The 20,646-nt window shown below is 36.8% G+C and overlaps 1 protein-coding gene across 8 annotated transcripts in view; it reads left to right on the top strand.

Moving 5' to 3' along the window:
* STRN3 (striatin 3) overlaps positions 1-20,646 on the top strand; it is a 100,923-nt gene that overhangs the window by 53,159 nt on the left and 27,118 nt on the right. For 6 of the 8 annotated variants that reach the window (XM_073348943.1, XM_073348942.1, XM_073348946.1 and 3 more), the window contains exons 4-9: positions 3,597-3,678; positions 4,110-4,289; positions 4,918-5,050; positions 6,377-6,518; positions 11,293-11,403; positions 19,301-19,438. In XM_073348943.1, coding sequence (XP_073205044.1) covers positions 3,597-3,678; positions 4,110-4,289; positions 4,918-5,050; positions 6,377-6,518; positions 11,293-11,403; positions 19,301-19,438 — 786 coding nt within the window. The remainder of the gene's footprint in view (positions 1-3,596; positions 3,679-4,109; positions 4,290-4,917; positions 5,051-6,376; positions 6,519-11,292; positions 11,404-19,300; positions 19,439-20,646) is intronic. The other 2 variants (XM_073348944.1, XM_073348945.1) reach the window with 2 other exon arrangements.

Below are 20,646 nucleotides of genomic sequence, written 5' to 3'. Positions count from 1 at the left end.
TCTCCATGAGTGGTCACTCCATCTGGAGGTGGCCAGTATGCTCGTCCGGAAGTGGGGGATTCCCCAGGTGTACTTGTTTGTGTCCCACCAGAACACAAAATGCCATGTGTTGTGTTTGTTCCAGGGGATGGACAGGAGTCCCCTGTTGGATGCTTTCCTATTTCCATGGTTAGGGGCTGTGATGTACACCTTCCCGCTAGTGCTATTGATCCACAGAGTCCTAGTGAAAATCAAGCAGGACAGTGCGAGGGTTATCGTGATAGCTCCCTAGTGACCTCACCAGCAGTGGTTCGGCATGCCGCTGGACCTTTCAGTAGCCAAGCCACTGCGACTCCCTCTCTGGCTAGACCTGCTGTCTCAGAATCACGGCAGTCTTCTGCACCTGAACCTGGAGGCGCTGTACTTGACTGTGTGGCCGATGCATGGCTAAATACAAATGAGTGGGAATGCTTGACCCGAGTGCAACAGATCTTGCTGGGTAGCAGAAAGCCCTTCACCAGAGCAACCTATCGGGCAAAATGGAAAAGGTTTATGTGCTAGGCCTTGGATCGGCATGTCCAGGCCAAGTAGGCCTCCCTGCAGGTGATCTATCTCCTGCACCTCAAGCTCCAAGGCTTGGCATTGTTGTTAGTCAGGGTCCACCTGGCTGCTGTTTCAACTTTCCATCCTCTGTTCCAAGGCAGGTCAATCTTCGCTCGTGACATGAGAGCCCAATTCCTTAAAAGTCTGGAGAATCTTTACCTGGGATCCGATCGCTCCCTGGGATTTGAACCTCGTGCTGTCGAGGCTCGTGGAATCTCCATTTGAGCCTCTGGCTTTCTGCTCTCTTCTTCTCTCTCCTAGAAGGTGGCATTCCTGGTGGAAATTACGTCCACTTGCAGAGTGTCTGAGCTCAGAGCTCTTACGTCGGGACCTCCCTATACGGTGTTCTACAAAGACATGGTCCAGTGCGGGCACACCCGGCATTCCTGCCCAAGGTAGTTTCCCAGTTTCATACCAGCCAGGTCATTTTCTTATCGGTCTTCTTTCCAAAGCCACATAGTTACGAAGAGGAGCACAGGTTGCAAGCTCTGTATGTCCAGAAGGCACTGGCCTTTTATGTCAAAGGACATGGCCTTTCCGCAAGTCAACGCAACAGTTCGTTGCTGTGACAGACAGGATGAAAGGTTGCCCAGTTTCTGCTTGGAGCATATCTCCTGGATCACAGCCTGCCTCTGATACTGCAATGACCTCACAAGTGTGCCTCCACCAACAATAGTCAAAGAGCACTCAACTAGAGCACAGGCGTCATCAGCGGGCTTCTTGGCTCAGGTGCTGATCCAAGAGATCTGTAGAGCTGCTACCTGGTCATCTGTCTACAGGTTTGCATTCCATTATGCGCGGACCCAGCAGGCCCAGGACGATGCTGGCTTCGGTGGGGCAGTGCTACAAGCTGCAAAACTGTCAACTCCGAGCCCACCTCCATTGGCACTGCTTGTGAGTCACCAAGAATGGAACCTACATGAGCAAGTACTTGAAGAAAAAACGGTTACCTACCTTTTGTAACTGTTCTTTGAGATGTGTTGTTTATGTCCATTCCATTACCCGCCCACCTGCCTCTGTCGGAGTCACCGGCAAGAAGGAACTGAGAAGGGTGTAGGGTTGGTGGCGCCTGATATACCGACACATGAGCGCAGCACTCAAGGGAGCGCCACTGCAGACCCTACGGATACTGCTAAGGCAAAAATCTCCGTCAACCGCGCACATGGGCGTGCACACACTTAGAATGGAATGGACATGAGCAGTACATCTCGAAGAACAACAGTTACGAAAGCTAGGTAACCGTTTTTTAATTCTTTGAGAACAGATATTTGGTTCCAGGGAGCTGTTACTGAATATCCTGGTGTTTGGCAAGAGGTTTATTTGAGCCTTTATTGCTTCCGTTTTCTTTCTCTCCTTCAGAAAGATCCAAATGTTGAGTGAGGTTTTAGTAGATGAATAAAGAGGTAGTGGGTTAGGGTTATTTCTATCATCGGCCCTTGAAGGATCTTACAGTGGTATTGGGATATTACACTCTCTTACTTACTTGGCAGGATAAACTTCTTTGAGACAGCTAGGGAGAAAATTGAACAATGGAATATACATTTTATATGTAGAAAACTATACGTTTTTGTTCTGTTGTACAATAAAAATATATAACAAGCTGTTTGTTTTTGCTTTATCCTGGAAAAGTCAATTTTTTATATATTTTTAAAAATGAACAAGCGTTGTGTCAGATTGAGAGGAAATGCCCCGATGCAAATCTATGTGCCCGCATTGGCACATGGAGTGCAGTAGACTTCACAATGTAGGCAATATGTTGATTATAACTAACATTTCCACAAATTCTGCCTCTTATAGATCTGAAACTAAAGGATTAAATATGACTGTTTAATAAGTAAGAATGACCTTTATTGCATGGCTGGCCCCTCCTTGAAATTCAATTCTTTGGGATGCTAAGTTATAAATAAAGTTTGGCCTTCCTCTTTGCTGCTCACTGGAAATGCAGTTATGACCCACAAGTCATCTAGGCAATGAATCTCGAAGTGTCAGATTAGACAGTCTATCTCTGCGCCCCCCCACCCCCTTTTTTTTTTTTGGTATGGCCACATCTTCAGGCACTTCTGCCTTGCTTGAAAGTATGTTATGTGCTTGGAGTTCATTTTTTCACATTTCTTTAAAAGACCTACAAGTCTGACTTCTGAATTCTCTCTAGAACAGTATTCTTCTTAGTTCTTTACTCTATGATTTATAGGGTGATATAATAGAACAACTGTTAAAGTGGAATGGGCTCAAGATATCAGTTGCTGTTGGAGAGTAAAAGTGATGGCATTCCTTAATATTGTATTCTTGACAGATTAGTTTAGTTTTCCCCACATACAAGTTAATGGAACTTATTTAAACAGTATTAGTAAAAAATAGTGATTTCTTATTTTTTATTTCATAAAGTTTAAAAAAAAATTACAACTGTCTTCCTTTAAGAAAAATCAAGTTTCTACTAACCAGTTTTGTTATACTAAATTAATGGACATTAAATATAGTTGAATAGAAAATTAGAATGGATCTTTTTCTTAAGTGCTCTTTGTTAGAGCTATTTAGAATCCTCTGAGGAATAAGGGAGTTAATTAGCCAGAGCAGGTCAGCTGCTGTAATGTAAAAAAATAAAATAAAATAGTTGGCATTACTTTGAATAGCCTTTAAGGGATGCTATCTGAATAATGGCAATTTGCCAACTTTGTACCAGAAAAAAGACTAAGTGGTATGTACGAAGGTCCTAATATGTGCAACAATATGAGACTTTTTGATATTGGTAAAATCAAGTTCAGCACTTCCAAGAACATTTGTAACTGTTTACTGTTGTTCTGCTGATCATCAATGAGGTTGTGGAATGTGGATTTGTAAAGGATACCATCTGAGTCTAGCATTAGGCTCATTAATCAGATGACCACACCACTCATCTCTCAGAAAAATTGTGTGGGGTATAAAAATATTTAAGTGAAATCATCGCTTCTGTCTGCGGTCTTTAAAATTGGCAGAGTAAAATGAGCAACACTAATGTGTATCTCCTTGCATTTCAGAAGAAACCAAAGACACAGAGGTTCCGACAGTACCTCAGAATAGTCAACTGACCTGGAAGCAAGGCAGGCAATTATTAAGACAGTAAGTAATATAGTTGAGTATCTATATTTGTAGTCAGTTGGTTTTTTTTCTGGCTCTTTAGAAATTATTTACATATTTGCACTTTGCCTTGAAAATTCATGTCGTCAAGATGGGCAAATATTGGTTCAGTAGGCGAGACTATGTAGACTGCATTTTTCTTTGAAGCAGTACCAGCAGAGAAAATCCTTGGCTGTGTCACTGCTTTAAACCCTGGGAAATGAAATGAGAAGCAAACCACAGGTGGAACACATGGATTTTGGGTAGAGGGGGTCCTTTCAGTAGATTATATGGTAGTCATTTAGCTTCCTATCTCCTCTCTTTAGTATTATCAATTGAATTTTTTTATTTTATTTTTCAGCAACGAGCCCTAGTTTCTTTCTCTTTCTCATAAATGTCTCTTTCTCTTCTTTCTCTTTTCACAACCAATCTAGGTATCTTCAGGAAGTAGGTTACACGGACACAATATTGGATGTACGGTCCCAGCGGGTAAGGTCTTTACTTGGCCTCTCCGGTTCAGAACCAAATGGCTCAGTGGAGACAAAGAACTTAGAACAGATCCTTAATGGAGGTGAATCTCCTTCATCAAAGCAAAAGGGACAGGAAATCAAAAGGTAGGCGAAGAGATGTAAAATTGTGATATGCTTGATTGTTGGCTAACATACCCTACTTATATTATTAATATGCTATTTCACTTACTAGATTCAGACAGCAATGTTATGTAAGTAGTGAGAAACCAGTTAGGCTCATATAAGCTTCAGATCCTATGTTTTTTTTCTGGTCAGTGGCACGTTAGTCAGTTATATCATCCAAATATTGCAGCTATGTGAGTGCACAAGAACCTGAAAGTAAACTGATTAACATATAAGGAGTCTATAAGCATAGCTAACAATCACTCATCATATTTTTCAGATATATCATCTTGTACTGTTAAAATAAATAGTGCATTATGTGAAAATTAGATTTTTGTTTCAGCTTTAATAATTTAAGTTGGTGTTATTAACATAAAGAATTGTTTTTACATTCTGCCATACATGTTGAGTGGTGCTTTTCTCTTTGAGTCATCCCATAGATTTTAGATGGACAAAGTTTTTTCCTGGAATTTTTTATTGACTTTTAAAAACTTGTAGAAGTTAAATAGTAGAGTTATATTTGACTTAAACCCCTAAATCCCTTCACTGTAAGTCAGCTAGTAAATTTGACCACTGTAGGCTTTTTGTTTTGTTTTTTGTTTTTTTGTAGGAACTCTGGTGATGTTCTTGAAACATTTAATTTCTTAGAAAATGCAGATGATAGTGATGAAGAAGAAGAGAATGACATGATAGAAGATATTGCAGAAGGAAAAGAAAAGCATCGGATAAATAAAAAACACAAAGTAAAGAGCTTTTACTATTGCCTTTTGATCATGTACATCTGACATTGAAAGCAGTGCTTATAAAATATAGCCTGGTGGAAGCCCATGTTTCAAATAGACATGAATAAATTACACTGAAATAGGTACCCTTCTTTATCTGTGTGACAAGTAAGTGAACATGTGATATCAGCACGTTTTGGTGTATCTCCTATAATAGTGTTTTTTCATCTTCAAAATGTTTTACAAACATGAGGTAATTAGTGCTCACAACATCCTTGTGAGTAGATGTGAGTATAATAACTTAAGATTGCTGTCAAAGTGTTACTCTGTTTTTGGTTTGCTGCCAGCGCTTAGAGATGGAATAATTTTGTATTTCGTTCCTCCTCTCAGACGTAGCTTTTTAGAGCTTCCTCTCTTTTTGCCATTTTTAAAATTGTATGTTAATATCTGGCTTGGTGACCTTGTGGTAGTGTTTTCTGTGTAGATCCAAGTATATTTCCTATTCTCAGTCTCACTATCTCAGCCAGCTAGGAGTAATACAAAGGCAGTATACTCTGCCCTGTTAGGGATGATTACTTGATTTAGCAAGAACTCTCATCTGATCATGGAGCTGCAGTGATGAGATCCCAAGAATCTCATCTGCTTCTCAGTTTGGTGGTTATTTATTTGTTTTGTGGGGTCTATATAATGGAGGGTGCTGTGTAAGAAAGGGTGTACCCTGCAGAAGTTCTGGAAAAGCAGGGGTTATTTGCAAGGAGAAGAAACTAAATGCTTTAAGGTGGGCTGGGGAGAACATTCCATCAGAGATACAGGTTTTATGCCAGACTTGCAGATAGAGATGTTTTTTCTCCCATCCCTAATGTTCTTGTGAAGTTGCTCCTTCTGTATAGGACCTTGCTGTTTCTTCCTGAAACTTCCACTTGTCATTTAGTTAATGTTGGATTAGTTTACTTGAGTGTATGATCATTACAGTGGAGAGCTTGATGATCTTTTTTTGGTCACTGAAGCACTTTTCATCATGATGGCCCTCTGGCTGCATTGTATCTTGGTTTTTCTTTAATAGCTGGGAGGTCAGTGCTTTGACTTCAGGTAAACGGAGCCTCCTACCCTGCCTTGTCAGGAGCTTGGATTTTGTTTAAATTCTGGAGGAACTGAAATAACACTATGAGTAGTTGTACACACTTTGCACTTCAAAATGTTCTTCCCTTGCAAAAAAAAAAAAGTCCTTTTTTACATTACCTGTCCCATTCCTAACTGATATTTTAGATGAGTTTCTTCTTACTGGCAGAAAACTTGTCTGTCTGTATTCTTAAAATACAGAATATATATTTTGTTATCCACTTGCAGATTGGTAATGAAGGTTTAGCTGCAGACCTTACAGATGACCCTGATACTGAAGAAGCTCTGAAAGAATTTGATTTTTTAGTAACAGCAGAAGATGGAGAAGGTGCTGGAGAAGCAAGAAGTTCAGGGGATGGGACAGAATGGGGTAAGAAGCTAATACTAACAGATGTTTAGCACTGTTCGAACACTTGTTCATAACAGTACACTTATGAGCTATAATACGTACTGTTAAAGACAGAATGGATGTGTGGATGCTTGTGATGATTAGATGCTGGCAAAGTAGGAGATAATTAGGATGTTGGCTATTACAAATTTTATCCTCACACACTGCAATGTTAACAATTAGACTGGTTAATTTATTTCAAATTTGGCTTTGTTTTGCTGTTGAGGACAGGGTTTTTTTCTATCTTCTATATTTTTTGCTGCTCCTAGTCTATATTCCTGACCACCTCTAAAATCCTTCTTTTGTATTTTGGGATCAATGTTTTGCTAAATTTAGATTTGGCTTTGGTCTGGAGCTTTAATTTGTGTTGAGGCCTGTGTTAAATTAATTTCTGTTATATGGACTAGAAGAATTATTAAATTTAAAACTATAATTACATTATTTCTTGTCCAGATTTTCAGAAGTTGACTGCTAATATAGTCTTTATTAATAGAATCAGAAAATTGATAATCTTTTTAGTGCTAGTTCAGATTTTCTTTAGATAATGAAGTAAGATTGCTAAACAGTTCCATGTGATATAAAAAGCACTAAATGTCTCTCTGATGATGTTTGAAACTTGTGAGGTTTTTTTTTTTAAAGAAATGGGGAGTAAGGAAGAGTGAGGTTAATCTGGGCTCCAAATATCCATCAGTTATTGCCTAATTGAATGGGCTGTCTAGTTCTTAGTTGCTAAAAACACCTCATACTTAAACACAATTGACATTTTGCTGAGGTAAGGCCCAGGACTAAAGTAACAGTGTTCGAGGTAGGGATTGCAGAATTATGGCATATAGTATAGGGGCTGCTTGAGAAAGTTGACACAATACTTGTCTAATGTGCCATTCTTTTAGTGTGTGCTTTTCTTTTCATAAACACTAAAATTCACTGCATTTTTAGAAGAACAAAACACAACAATTAACTTATCAGATTTATTTCCTTAACCTCCTTACTGCTAGATTTAGAATTTTATTTAATCTTATTGGTCTAAGTGCTTTACTTCTTGGTGGGCATTCTGCATTGTTGCTGCTTGAGGAGACAAGCTATCTAAACCCCTCATTATTTTAAACAGGAGAAAATAAAATGTCTTTATATGAAGTAATCTTAAAAGGGTTGAATTTCTGTAGTCTGTTTAGGTATTGAACTGATATTTCAACTTGTTGGCCTGAAGTTTTACATCAATATGTAGTTGTACATTTGAATTATTTTATACCAAGACAAAACAAATCCTTTATTGCAGCACAAAGCTAAAGACCAAACATCAAGTGCACATGGTCAGTATTCTGTGTGATTTCTTGGAATGTAGCATTTTAACTTTCTGACATGATGTACCTTAGTCCCAAATTATTGGATTATGTTGTACATTATGGAACCTTTGCAACCCCTTCGTACAACAGCTTTTTTATCTCAGACATTTTATTAGTCTTGTTAACTGGTGCTGTATTTTAAAGATATTCTAATTTGGTACTCCATTTTTGTAGTGTTTTTGCCCATAACATTATATAAGGATTATAACTTTAGTCTTCCCTTTAATCCAGAAACATGTATCTGCTGTTTTTGGATTAAATGCAGTTCCTTTTTATTTAACTGGAATCATTGAGGATTGTTTAATCCTGAGCTCTTGGGATTGAATAAACATACATTTTCTTTAATGGTTTAAAATATTCGAGATTTCCACTTAGTTTTATTTTGCACAAAGGTTAAGGTTATAAAGGTTAAATTCCTCGTGGCATATCAGAATTGGATACAGTATTCCAAATGTGGTCTCACTTTAGTACTGTCTATGACTATAAACTACCACGAACATATTTACCTTTTTTGTCTTATAAATACCTTGCATAACCTTATTAATTTTTTTTTTTTTAAGATAGTCCCTGAAGCCTCCCCAGTCTCCACAGTGATTCTGCTGGGAGTCCATAGTGATTCCTAGGGATTCCAAGGTTTTTTTTTCACTCCCAAATATTATGTAAAACAGTGCCATCTCTTCCTTTATTTGTCTTGTCTATTTCTTCTAAACAATCTGCTTCAGCACCAATCTGAGGCACATTTCCGTTTTGCCTGTTTAAATCATTCTTTTCCTTTGCACAAATGCTTCTGCCTATTTTTCCTTTAAGCGTCTTACATTTGCATATAGAATAGGCTAATTATACATTATATTTATAGGTTCTATTCTGCGTATGAGTCAAATTATGAAGTTTAACTTGACTTTTATGGAAGCTCATTTCCATTTCCATTCGTCCTAGTTTTTATGCAACCTTAATTTTTTTGCTGATTGTTTCACTTTTATCCCCATCCTCCTTGCTGCTTTAATTTGTTACCCTCATAGCTTCCTTTATTCTTTTTGTTTTGTTGGTTGGACATGTACAAATCCAGTTGTCTTGTATGCCCTATGGATGTAAATTAATTTCTAATGTATAAAACTTATTTCTTTATTGTACTACTTTCTCAGATTTCTAATTTGTTTCCTGTGTGCAGGTCTCCAGACCTACAACCAGGTCTTGCTTTGCTGTCACTCCAGTTTTGAGTGGATATTTTAACTAACTTCCTTAATAACTTTTTAAATTATTTTTATAATTCTCAGTATAGATTAACTCCAGAGATCCATAGCTTTTGACATGTGATTAACAAATTGGCAGCTATATTCAAGATATATCTTTCTCAAAGGAGACTTCTGAAAACCAACCATTGGCTTAATCTCCCTGTAGCAGTTTTTCATGAACATACTTGTATATTTGCAAACATTGTTTCCTTTTATTTGTGTGTTTAATCTTAGTTATCACATAGTGGGGTTTGCAGCCCCCTTTCATGCAACAAATTTTCCTAACAGCTGACTTTCAAAACCATGAAAGATGAGAAAATTCAAACGATATTAAATGAAGAAGAATAAATTTCACAGCCTTTAAAGGGATGGAGAGTGTCGGGCTAAAATATTTCCGCAAATTTCCTATAAGGAAAATAAGATTATAATAAAAATCTACCAAACGTTTTGTCCAATCAGAGATAAATGGAGAAATTAAATGTGCAAAACGTATTTATAAGATTCTTAAGGGGCATGTCATTATAATATCTAAATACCACAGGTACATGCATGAATATACCCCATCCCTGTGAGATAAGGAACTATTCTCTATTTACAGAAGATAAACTGAGGCTCAGAGTTTAAACTTGCCACCTTAGGAAATCTGGACAGAGGCACGAACAGAACCCACATTTTATGAGTCCAAGTTTGGTATCTTAACCAAAAGACTATCCTTTCTGGTCAAAGCAGGACTGACGTTACTTTAACTATCAAGATTTTCTGCACTATCTCAATGCTGGACTGTAATATTTTGATTACAAAAAATAGTGCAGGGAATTGGTTGTATTTAAAACGATTAACAATCTACTGGTCTTCTGTTTTTAAAAATATTTTTTAAAATCCTAAATTTCAAATCCCCAAATGTTATCCCTGTCTTATGTGTAACTTGAATACTTTAATGTTGAGGAGACCTTTGAAAATTTGTGACATAAATTATTTATTAAAGATACTTCTTTTAAGCAAGTACTCTGCCCTACCTCTACCATGTACTACTGCTTTTGAACATTCATCTAACCCAGAAATGAGATGATGAATTTGTTGTATCAGAATAATTCTATGGAGACGCTGATATCATAAACATGATTAATTACAAGAATTAGCACTCCTCCCCTCCAAACTGCTTGGTTTTATGGGCGAGAAAATTGTTTTAACCAGAATACCTTCAATAATAATCAAGGAGAACACAAAAGATTTAAGAAAAACACAGGCCAAGTTCATTTGCTTTTTGTTTTATTTATTTTTTGTCAGCTTTACTTTATGTAAAAGTCCTTATTTCAAAATTACATTTACTTTAACTTAGCAGTAATTTTTCTTTCTTTCCCTAGTCGCATATTTCCAACTAGGGATTTGTGAATGTTTAACAATAGCAGGGGTTTCCTTTTATTTAGCTGATACAAATTTGCTATGTTTCAAAAAAGAAATGATGAGCTTTAAAAAATATATATATATTAGAGTCTTTGGTTTCTAATATTTGTAATTAAAGATCAGAATGAGGATGTCAAACTGTCTTCACTTTTGTGAATGTTCTTTATTAACCTTCATATAAATGTTGTATGTGAAATTGTGTGTCTTTCTGGTAACATTTATGCATCATGCCCTTTAATTGGTAAAGCCCTATCTTGTGCATGTAGGATTAGAGTGTGAGAGGATGCATGTGTTTGTTTTTTTAATGAACAAAATGACACTGACATACTCAGCTTGCACTTTCATGAGTTGTGCAGCATGAAATATATTTATTTGCTTATTCAAAGCTGGCTGAATAATTCCTAACACTGGCTTTCTAAAGATGCAGTAATCTTAAGTACATTAGATACCTTTGTGTATGTAGTAGTGTCAATCAATTATTCAACACGAACAGCTATTTAAAGAAAAAACTCAAATTATTTTCTCATCGATAACAAAAATTAGCATAAAATAATATTCAGACATAATTACAGTAAATAGTTTAGTGAAAACTGTATAGAATGGGATTAATACTTTGTAAACTGTAACTGACAAAACTGAGACTGCACCTTTAAAATATTTTCAAGTATAACCTAATAACTTTTTATTGATGATTATGTTGAGCTATAACAGTCAATCACCCACAGCTTGCATTGCCAACTGCTGATTTTTTTTCTTTTAATAATATGCTGCATGTAGACAAAGATGACCTGTCCCCAACTGCTGAGGTTTGGGATGTAGACCAGGGACTAATAAGTAAACTGAAGGAACAGTACAAGAAGGAACGAAAGGGGAAGAAAGGGGTAAAGAGTAAGTGCAGATTCTGAATCTTGAAATGCAATTCGTTTTATCCATTTGGAGGACAGTTTTTTTTTTTTTTTTCTTCTGCAAATTCTGTTTTTGTTTTTGCATTAAGTATTGTTTTCCATGATGGGGGCAACCAACTTTAACTTTCTATCTTCTAAATCTGATTATATAAGAAATACCTTGTGCCACTTGTGAGAATAGAAATGTGAAAACACTTATAAACATAAAAATCTAGGGTTAAATAGGAAAAGAGGAAAGTACCTTGAAATCTAAGTACAGTGATAGATTTTGAACACTCGGTTCTGGGAGTGCTGTCTCGCCTTTCCTGAACTTTAACTTTAAAATATTTTCATATTATAGTGAATATGAAATCGTAGGCTAAATTTCTCCATTTGTGTAAAAAAAAAAAAATTCTTGAATTGACTTTCCTTGAACCATGCTTTTGAATCACAATTCAGTTACATTGTTGGGCCTATATTTGTGTCTGTCTGCTAGAAGGCAGCACGAGAATGAAAAAGATGCCTTTAATGTAAGGGAAAGCAAACATTTTTGTGGCTTACTCTACAATATATTTGTGCCTTGATGTTGACATTCATTTTTCCATTCAGTTAACATCTTCTGACATTTTAAAGAAAAATACTGCCATTAGGAAGGAGGAAAGGAGTAAATTCTGTCAGATGAAATGACTGATGAATAAGGCTTCCACTTAAAAATATGTAAAGTATTTAGAACTCCAGATTTTAATATTATGAATTATAAAATGAGATACATAATGCTACAGTGTATAGAATTCAATTTGTTATATAACGCTTATATAGACAAAGAGCTACATTAGTATTTGAGTTGCACTGGTGTAATTTGGGAGTAACTCCATTGAATGCAATGTTTTTACACTATTTTAATTCAGAGCTATATTTGGTCCAAAGTAATTTTACATGTGAGTTCAAAAATTTTTGTGAAGCACTTTTTAAGTTCTGTGTAAGTGATAAATATATATTTAAATTAGACTGTAAATTTTTTTCTAACATATGTTCATAGATTTATAGATTGCAAAGCCAGAAGGGACCAATGTCTGGTCTACTGTGTAAGACAGATCATAGAATCATAGACTTTAAGATCAGAAGGGACCGTTATGATCGTCTAGTCTGACGTCCTGCACGATGCAGGCCACAGAATTTCACCCACCCATTCCTGTAACAAACCCCTAACCTATGTCTGAGCTATTGAAATCCTCAAATCATGGTTTAAAGACTTCAAAGTGCAGAGAATCCTCCAGCAAGTGACCCGTGCCACACGCTGCAGAGGAAGGCAAAAAACCCCCAGAGCCTCTACCAATCTGCCCTGGAGGAAAATTCCTTCCCGACCCCAAATATGGTGGTCAGGTAAACCCTAAGCATGTGGGCAAGATTCACCAGCCAGACACCCAGGAAAGAATTCTCTGTAGTAACTCAGGTTCCACCCCATCTAACATCCCATCACAGGCCATTGGGCATATTTACCGCTAATAGTCAAAGATCAATTAATTTCCAGAATTAGGCTATCCCATCATACCATCCCCTCCATAAACTTATCAAGCTTAGTCTTGAAGCCAGATATGTCTTTTGCCCCCATAGAACTTCCCCCAAAATAATTCCTAGAACATATCTTTTAGACAGACATCCAATCTTGATTTAAAAAATGTCTGTGATGGAGAATCCACCATGACCTCTGGTAAATTGTTCCAATGGCTGGTTACTCTCACCATTAAAAATGTATGCCTTATTTCCAATGTGAATTTATCTAGCTTCAGCTTCTAGCGATTGGATTGTATTATAACTTTCTCTGGTAATTTGAAGAGCCCATTATTAAATATTTGTTCCCCATGTGGATACTTAGACTGTAATCAAGTCACCTTCTCTTTGTTAAGCTAAATAGTTTGAGCTAATAGATTTTAAATATAAAGGAAGGATTTTTATTTAAAAGTTAATTTACTTTAAATGTTCAAATATGTAATGCTATTCTGCTTTGTGTATGATCTCTAATGTCACTTAATTCTTTAGTTTGTGCATGTTTGTTTGTTTGTTTAAAGTTTTGCAGGACTTGTTTATGTAAAGGTGTAATTTTGTCAGGGTCAGAGGTAACTTAACTATTAAAAAAAAAAGTTAAGTATACCTAACTGGGGCCAAACTAAAAGAAGTAAACAGGTTTGCAGAAATGTGCACCTGCATTTAGCATGTAAACAACCAGTTAGGCAATTATCAGGCTTGCATGAACTATTTTGGAAATAGGTTTTCAAATTTATTTTTGAGTACTGAAGTGGAGGTCTACCTTTGAAAATTTGTCCCTGGTAATTTGGATCCCGTTTTAACTTTCAGAACTCTCTTTCAGGCTGTGCACAACCCATAGTGACAATAAAATTCATAAACGCACTGGTATCTTTCAGTTTCTGAAAAGAATGAACTGATGTGATGTAGTTACCTTTTTAAAATTTGGATTATATATAAAATGATTGAATGGTAGGCTTTGAATGCTGTTGAATTTGTACTTGGATTAAAGTTTTGCTTTAAATGCACAAGCACACCCTCACCCTCCACCCCCACCCCAATCACATTCTGCTTTCTCATGCTCATGAAGTGAGTAGCTCAGAGAAACAGTGAGACCAGAGGATTACACCTTTTGCTGTGGGGATATATTAACTGTTGTGGAACATGGCAGGGGCTGCAGCTTTTCTAAGCCCCAAGAAGGTCTGCTGGGAAGATATGGGGTCCACCTACACAAGCAGGGGAAGAGCAGTGTAGTGAGGAGGACTTTAAATTAGTTTCAGAGGGGACAGGTGACAAAAGCCCACTGGTAAGTCTTAAAAAGAAATGACCTTACGCAAGGTCACTTAAGCAAGGACTGTTAGAGTGCAACATGGAAAATTACAATAGGGTCGTGGGATCAACAAGAGGGGAATCTGCTCAATATCTTAGCTGTCTATACACAAATGCAAGGAGTCTGGAGAATAAAACAGGAAGAATGGGAAGTATTATTACATAAACTAAATTATTACTTAATTGGCATCACAGAGACTAGGTGGGATAAGTCTCATTACTGGACTATTAGTATAGAGGGAGAGGAATTGCTTGTTCAAAAAGTACAGTCAGAGTTAAAAGGGATGAGTTGTTGTCTTTATACATCAAGAATATGTAAACTTGTTCTGAGGCCCAAAAGAGGTGGGAGGAAGACCAGCTGAGAGTCTGTGGGTAAAGATAAAAGGGGTTAAACATGGGGATGATGACATGGTAGGGGTCTACTCTAGTTCACCAAATCAGGACAAGGAGATGGATGAGGCATTTCTAGAACAAATAGCAGAAATAACCAAAACACAAGATCTGGTAGTAATGGTGAACTTTAACTATCCAGACATCTCTTGGAAAAATAACAGCAAAATACAAAATTTCGAGTATGTTCTAAGAATGTACTGGCGATAACTTTTTGTTCTAGAAAAGTGGAGAGAGTAACCAGGGGGACAGCCATTTTAGACTTGATTCTGATCAACAGAGAGGAATTGTTTATCAAATGTGGAAGTGGGAGGCAATTTTGGTGAACGTGATCATGAAATGATAGATTTCATGATTCTAAGGAAAGGAAGGAATGAAAGCCGCAGATAATGGGACTTCAAAAAAACAGATTTAAACAAACGCTGCTCACTATCAGCACCTGAGCTGATTCATATGTTTCAGCTCAGGATCAGCACCTTGCTTAATATCAGAACACTTAAATATATTTATACTGAAAAACAAAGGTTGGTTTATTAAAAATTCACGATTTAAGTGATAGAGTAAGGATATTGGACACAAAAGCTTATATATTAAACAAAATCATGCCTTCTAGAGACTAAGATTAACCTCCTTTCCAAAGAAATTACTTACCCAGAGTCCTTTTCAGTATTTCCAAGCAAGGTTATCTGAGATCCCATTTTCATGAGTGTAAACACACTGTCTGTTTACTTCCTAGATGCAGGATGTTGGGGTGTATTCTTTGCCTTCTATTTATATTCCCCCAAAGTTTGTCAGTGACAGGATACTCACCTGTGGCTCATTTTTTCCCGTGCACGGTTTTCCTGTTGACTGGAAGTGTAGGAAAGTCAAAGTGCAAAAAGCATTATTTCTTAAGCTAAAAAAATCTTTTCTTGTAGGATATTACTTTCATAAGGGTGTGGAGACACATTTCAAGTTATATGAAAGCTGAGGGAGTTAAATTGTGACCTATCCTGTGCTCTTGACCTGAGATATTTACAAATGATAACTTTGACATCTCAGCTGAAAAGTAGATAAAGGGCCATATTCTTCTCACTGAATCTGTGCTTTTCATCTTTTTCTCATTCACTTTTTTTTGGGGGGCGTGGAGGGTGATGTGACCTTAGTTTAGTTTGGAGTAAATTGGTGGGTGCTCATTACCTTAAAACCAACTGAATCAGAAGCCTTTCTTTTCATAAATTTAAAGGAGGGTACTAAATTTCTGGTAACAATTCTTTTCACAAAGCAACTTAACGAGTTGTAGGCTTTAGTTACCTCTTACCAGTTTCCTAAAATTCAGATGATCTTATTTTCGTATTAATCATTCATTGCCTTAATAAGCTGTTTTATTTTTTTTCATTGTCACCTTTTTCAAGGTGAAGCAGTATTTTTTTTTAGCTTGGACATATTTAGATATGACACTTTCAAACTCTTTAATTTGTAGTTTTATCCAGTGAAGATGTCTCAAATTATTTCACACTCTTCATTAGTTTGAGACTATACTTTCCAGTCTCATTTGTGTGTGAACCTTGTGCATGTGAGTAGTGGACTGAATTTAACCAATGTTTGCCTGCTTGCTTACATTCAGAGAAGCCTGACCAAGTCACTTCCATCTTAAACACCTTTTGTGTGGCCAGTTTCATAGGCTTGTTGGAGTACAATCTAGAACAACCTACACATGTTCATGTGCTTTTATGTACAACCTTCCATCTGGTGAGCTCCAAGTGCTTTTCAAATAAAGAATTTAGAGTCCCAGCACCCCTAGGAGTTTGGTAAATATTACTGTCTCAGTTCTGGTGTTAACTGCACCTCTGTCCCCTCAATTGTCTCATCAAGGGTTCCCCTTTAGGTATAAGGCCTCCAACTATCACCTTTCTGAGTGGGGACCTGTGACCAGAGATTTAGGCTTGCAGTGCCCCTGAAATTCACGGTGTTTATTCCAGTAGGTCTGACTTAGTCCAGCTCCTGCAATTCTCTGTCTCAAGGGAAAATGACAGTGCGTACCAGTAACCAGTGAGCTTTCACAAAGCACAGTATGCTTATTGTAGGACAAAGGTATAACAGAAAAAAAAATCCTAAAACAACAAAAAATCTGCATGCTTGCTAAGCTTACAAGGTTCTGTCTTCCACATGGAGACACTGGCAGGTTCCAGTCCTTCAAATTTTCTAATAGGGCTTTGCCCTCTGTAACGCTATCCTGTCTTTTCTTAGATCAAAATGAGGGTCTGAGTTAATTCACGCTGCCTCTTTATGCCAAAAGCCCTTACTTTGTCTGCTGGGCCTGTTGATCCCAGTCTGAACCAGTATATGCAGTCTTACACACAGACAGACAGACACACACACACAGAGTTGTCTGGAGTTTTTGACCTGTCCTGGGATTTGCAGAAATTGTCCCCCATTGTAATTCCTGGAATAAATTTTTGGTAACCCTTCCCATGAAGCTGAATACAATCCCTAACTTGCAAAAATACATGTAACATTTATACAAACATTAGTGAATAATCCCCATGCCTATGGCATCTGGTTTGTCTTTAGTCTTTTGAAGTTTCCACACTTCCAATGTCTCACATTTGTCTCAATTACTTTCACTTACAAATGAGGAAAAAAGTTAAAGGGATTTACCATTCTATTGTCCAAGACTAGATAGAGCACTGGGTCGGATAAGGCTGTTTTTCTGTTGTCTTAACTAAGAATATCTTGTCCATCACCGTCAGCATTACTGCATGCAAGTCAATAAGAACATGAATTTGTGCAAACGAGTTCAGGAAGAAGAAAACTTAAGCTAGTTTGTGAGTAGTATTGTGTTATGCATTTAACACTGGCACAGAGTTCCCCTTTTCCTGTTTGTTTTAGTCTGTCTTCTTGAACACAATTAGTTGAAACTGAAGGGGCACAAGCAGTACCGTATTTAAGTTTCGAAACATTTGTCAATGCTTGTGCCCCATCTACAATCTGCTGAGGACAGGATTGCTCCCAGGTTTGTACACTAGATACAAAAAAAAGAAAAAAGTTGGCATTGTATGAGCTATTAACTGAAGCAGCTCTGTTTACTTACAACTAACATAGCTTTTCTGTTACCCCTTTTGCTATCATTAGCTATGTCTTTCAGCTTGTATAAAAATACTGTATTTCATTGTTAAATCGGTTAACTTGTCTCCAGCAGAATTAAACCTAACTTAACACTGGTTTTGGCAAATTGCATCTTTACCTGCATATACTACTGAAAGCAGGAGAGTGTTTATCATCTGTGACCACACCAAGATATAATTTTTGGTTCTACTGAAAACTAAGGCTATGTCTGCGCTACAAAGTTACGTTGACAGTTGTCCACCACTGTAATTAAACCTCTTTTGTTCATCCACACACTGCCCTTTGTTATGGTGCAGTGCATTCACTGCGGTTGGTGCTCTTGCATCGACAGAGAGCAGTGCACCGTGATTAGCTATCCCACTGTGCAGCTTGCCACCCTCTGCCACTTGGTGTTCTGGGAAGAGATCAGTGTATTTCTAACTAGTGTTACAGTGACATGTGAGTGCCAGACTTCACATCCAGTTGAGAATATACATCTGTGCAGGGAGAAATAAATAACTTTTGATAAGAGACAAAAGCTTCTGAATATGTTGACTAGTTTTAAGCCTAGATGACTTTATCTGAAATGTCCTGCTTGTAGAATCTTTGAAGTTATTAGTTTTCTTTTTGTCTGACATTTTATGGTAGAAGTCCATTTTTCTTTATATCATTGTATGTCTTTTCAAATGGACTAACATAAGATGAAACTTTGAAAAATTGTTCTTTTGCAAATTATTTTCTGCTTTTTTCTTTACCTGTATATTGGATGTGAATGTCGCAGGTTTTTTTAAAAAAACAAAACAAAAAACCACATCCTTAATGCAGAACTGTACTATGTAAGGTCATACATATTTATCAGCGCTATATCCTGTACAGATAGAAATGCCAGTGACAATTTCAAATCAGACTTTTTAAAATTAGAAACTTAATTGTAGACACATGTAAGTCTATTTTGAATGTGGCCCTGACTAATCATGATTGGGCTTAATAAAAATTTTGCACAAAGAATAATTTTAAATGCTATTTTAAAAACAAACCGGGAAAGTTAATTGTTTGTTGCACCCCCATTACAAGTCATCTCTACCTCTTTCCTTTGTAAGGTAACTTTGTTTGTACTTGAGATTTTCTGTGTTAATTCATGTAGTGTAGTTAAAATTGTTTAATACTGCAAACGTTTAGTTCTGATGTATTTTGTTTAAAGGTTACTCTCTAACTGTTACATATTTGGTTTTTCATAGGGACTTGAGGTGCTGGGTTCTTTCATTTCCACAGCGGAATATAAAGCTGTACTGCACATGAACAAGCCAGTTCTAATCAATTTTTTTGACTAGGTGGATAAAAACCACTTACATATAGTTTTCAGATTGTGTTTAACTGGTTTTCAAAATTTCCAAAACAACACTCTATAACAGTTAAAGCATCATAACCAAAAATCATAACCAATGTCTTTATTCTTTAAGGAGGTTCCATTAGTAATCTTTCTTGTTTAATTAGGAAACTGGATTTATTGACTGCTGTCAAGTCAAGCAGTAGCAATCAAATGAACCTTTGCTGCTGACATTAATTTACAGGGGTCAACAGGACAAAACTTCACGACATGATAGCAGATCTGGGCGATGATGAGCTACCCCACATCCCTTCAGGAATCATTAATCAATCTAGGTCACCCTCTTCTAGAATGACTGATGAAGGTTCAGGAGCAGAGGAAGGTACAAAAAAATTCAGCTACTTATTATATTTTAGAAGGTTTAAATTTAAACACACGCTATCACTTATCCCCTCAAAGACTTAATGCTGTTACAGTTGTCAATAATAGGACATCAACAGTGCTTACAAGTCTGTTCACACAAGTTTGATTTTTTTTTGCACGACTACCACTTAAAGCTTTTGTGTCTCAGAGAAATCAAAATCAGAACTTTACATGTCAAGTGGTTTTTTGTCTTTTTTTATTCAATTTTATGTGAAACTCCCTGGTTTCTGACTTTGTCAACTCTTAAGTCGCTTGTTGCAGAATCCCTTTTTAAAGTAATCTTATCTGGATGGTACATTATAAAACTTAGTATAAAAAGTGATGATTGTAAATTTGATACTCCATTTGTATTGAAAGGTGAGATAAAAATAGTTATTTAAAAGTAGTGAAGTAATCACAAAGGATGAATTTGGCTCTCTACCTTCAAATTATTAATACTACTTATATAGGTAGAGTACTTTTTTTAATTAGCTACGTTTGATTTATCCTATCCTTAACCAACTATTAGCTCCAGATGCAGTTGAACTATCACTTTCATCCCACTTCCTGCAAGAAAGGCACTGGGAAATTGACTTAAAGTAGTTAAACACTTGAAGGGGGTTGGTTACAAGATTTTGTGCATCTATATTTTTTAACAACTTGAGTTATTTTTAGATTAATACAGCATTTGTACTAATGCTGCTTACTTCAGTGTTAGTCTCATGCCAAAGGTCACACAGTTATGTTATAAACTAAGATTATAATCTGTCTTTCTCACAAAACGTATTGAAGTATTTCTTGCAAATTCCAACCTTTAGGGCTTTGAGTAGCTTCTAGCCCCAATGTCATAACTGCCCCAAAAGTGGTGAGATTTATAACAAGATAAAAACATCAGTCTGTCACTTTGTGTCAGTCAAGCACAGCTTCCGGTGTCCAGATATTTTCCAGTGTCCTTTTATTTAAGAAGTTGTCTTAAAGTAAGAAGTTGTCCTTCTATTTCACAGTAATCTGTTAAAAGTAAAATTGGACATAGTCTTTTAGGGCTTGTCTACACCCACATGTTGCACTAGTGCAAGACTTACCCATATAGTGCACTGTAAAAACTTTTCTGGTGGGTTGCAGTCACACTGTGCCACTTGTACCTGTGCCTATTGCAACAGTTGTGGCCACATCGCAGCATGCAGTATC

The sequence above is a fragment of the Lepidochelys kempii genome, chromosome 6 (assembly GCF_965140265.1).
Source record: "Lepidochelys kempii isolate rLepKem1 chromosome 6, rLepKem1.hap2, whole genome shotgun sequence".
Taxonomy (NCBI): Eukaryota; Metazoa; Chordata; order Testudines; family Cheloniidae; genus Lepidochelys; species Lepidochelys kempii.
The sequence above is the reverse complement of the archived record's forward strand: the minus strand, read 5'-3'. Positions and strand labels throughout refer to the sequence as shown.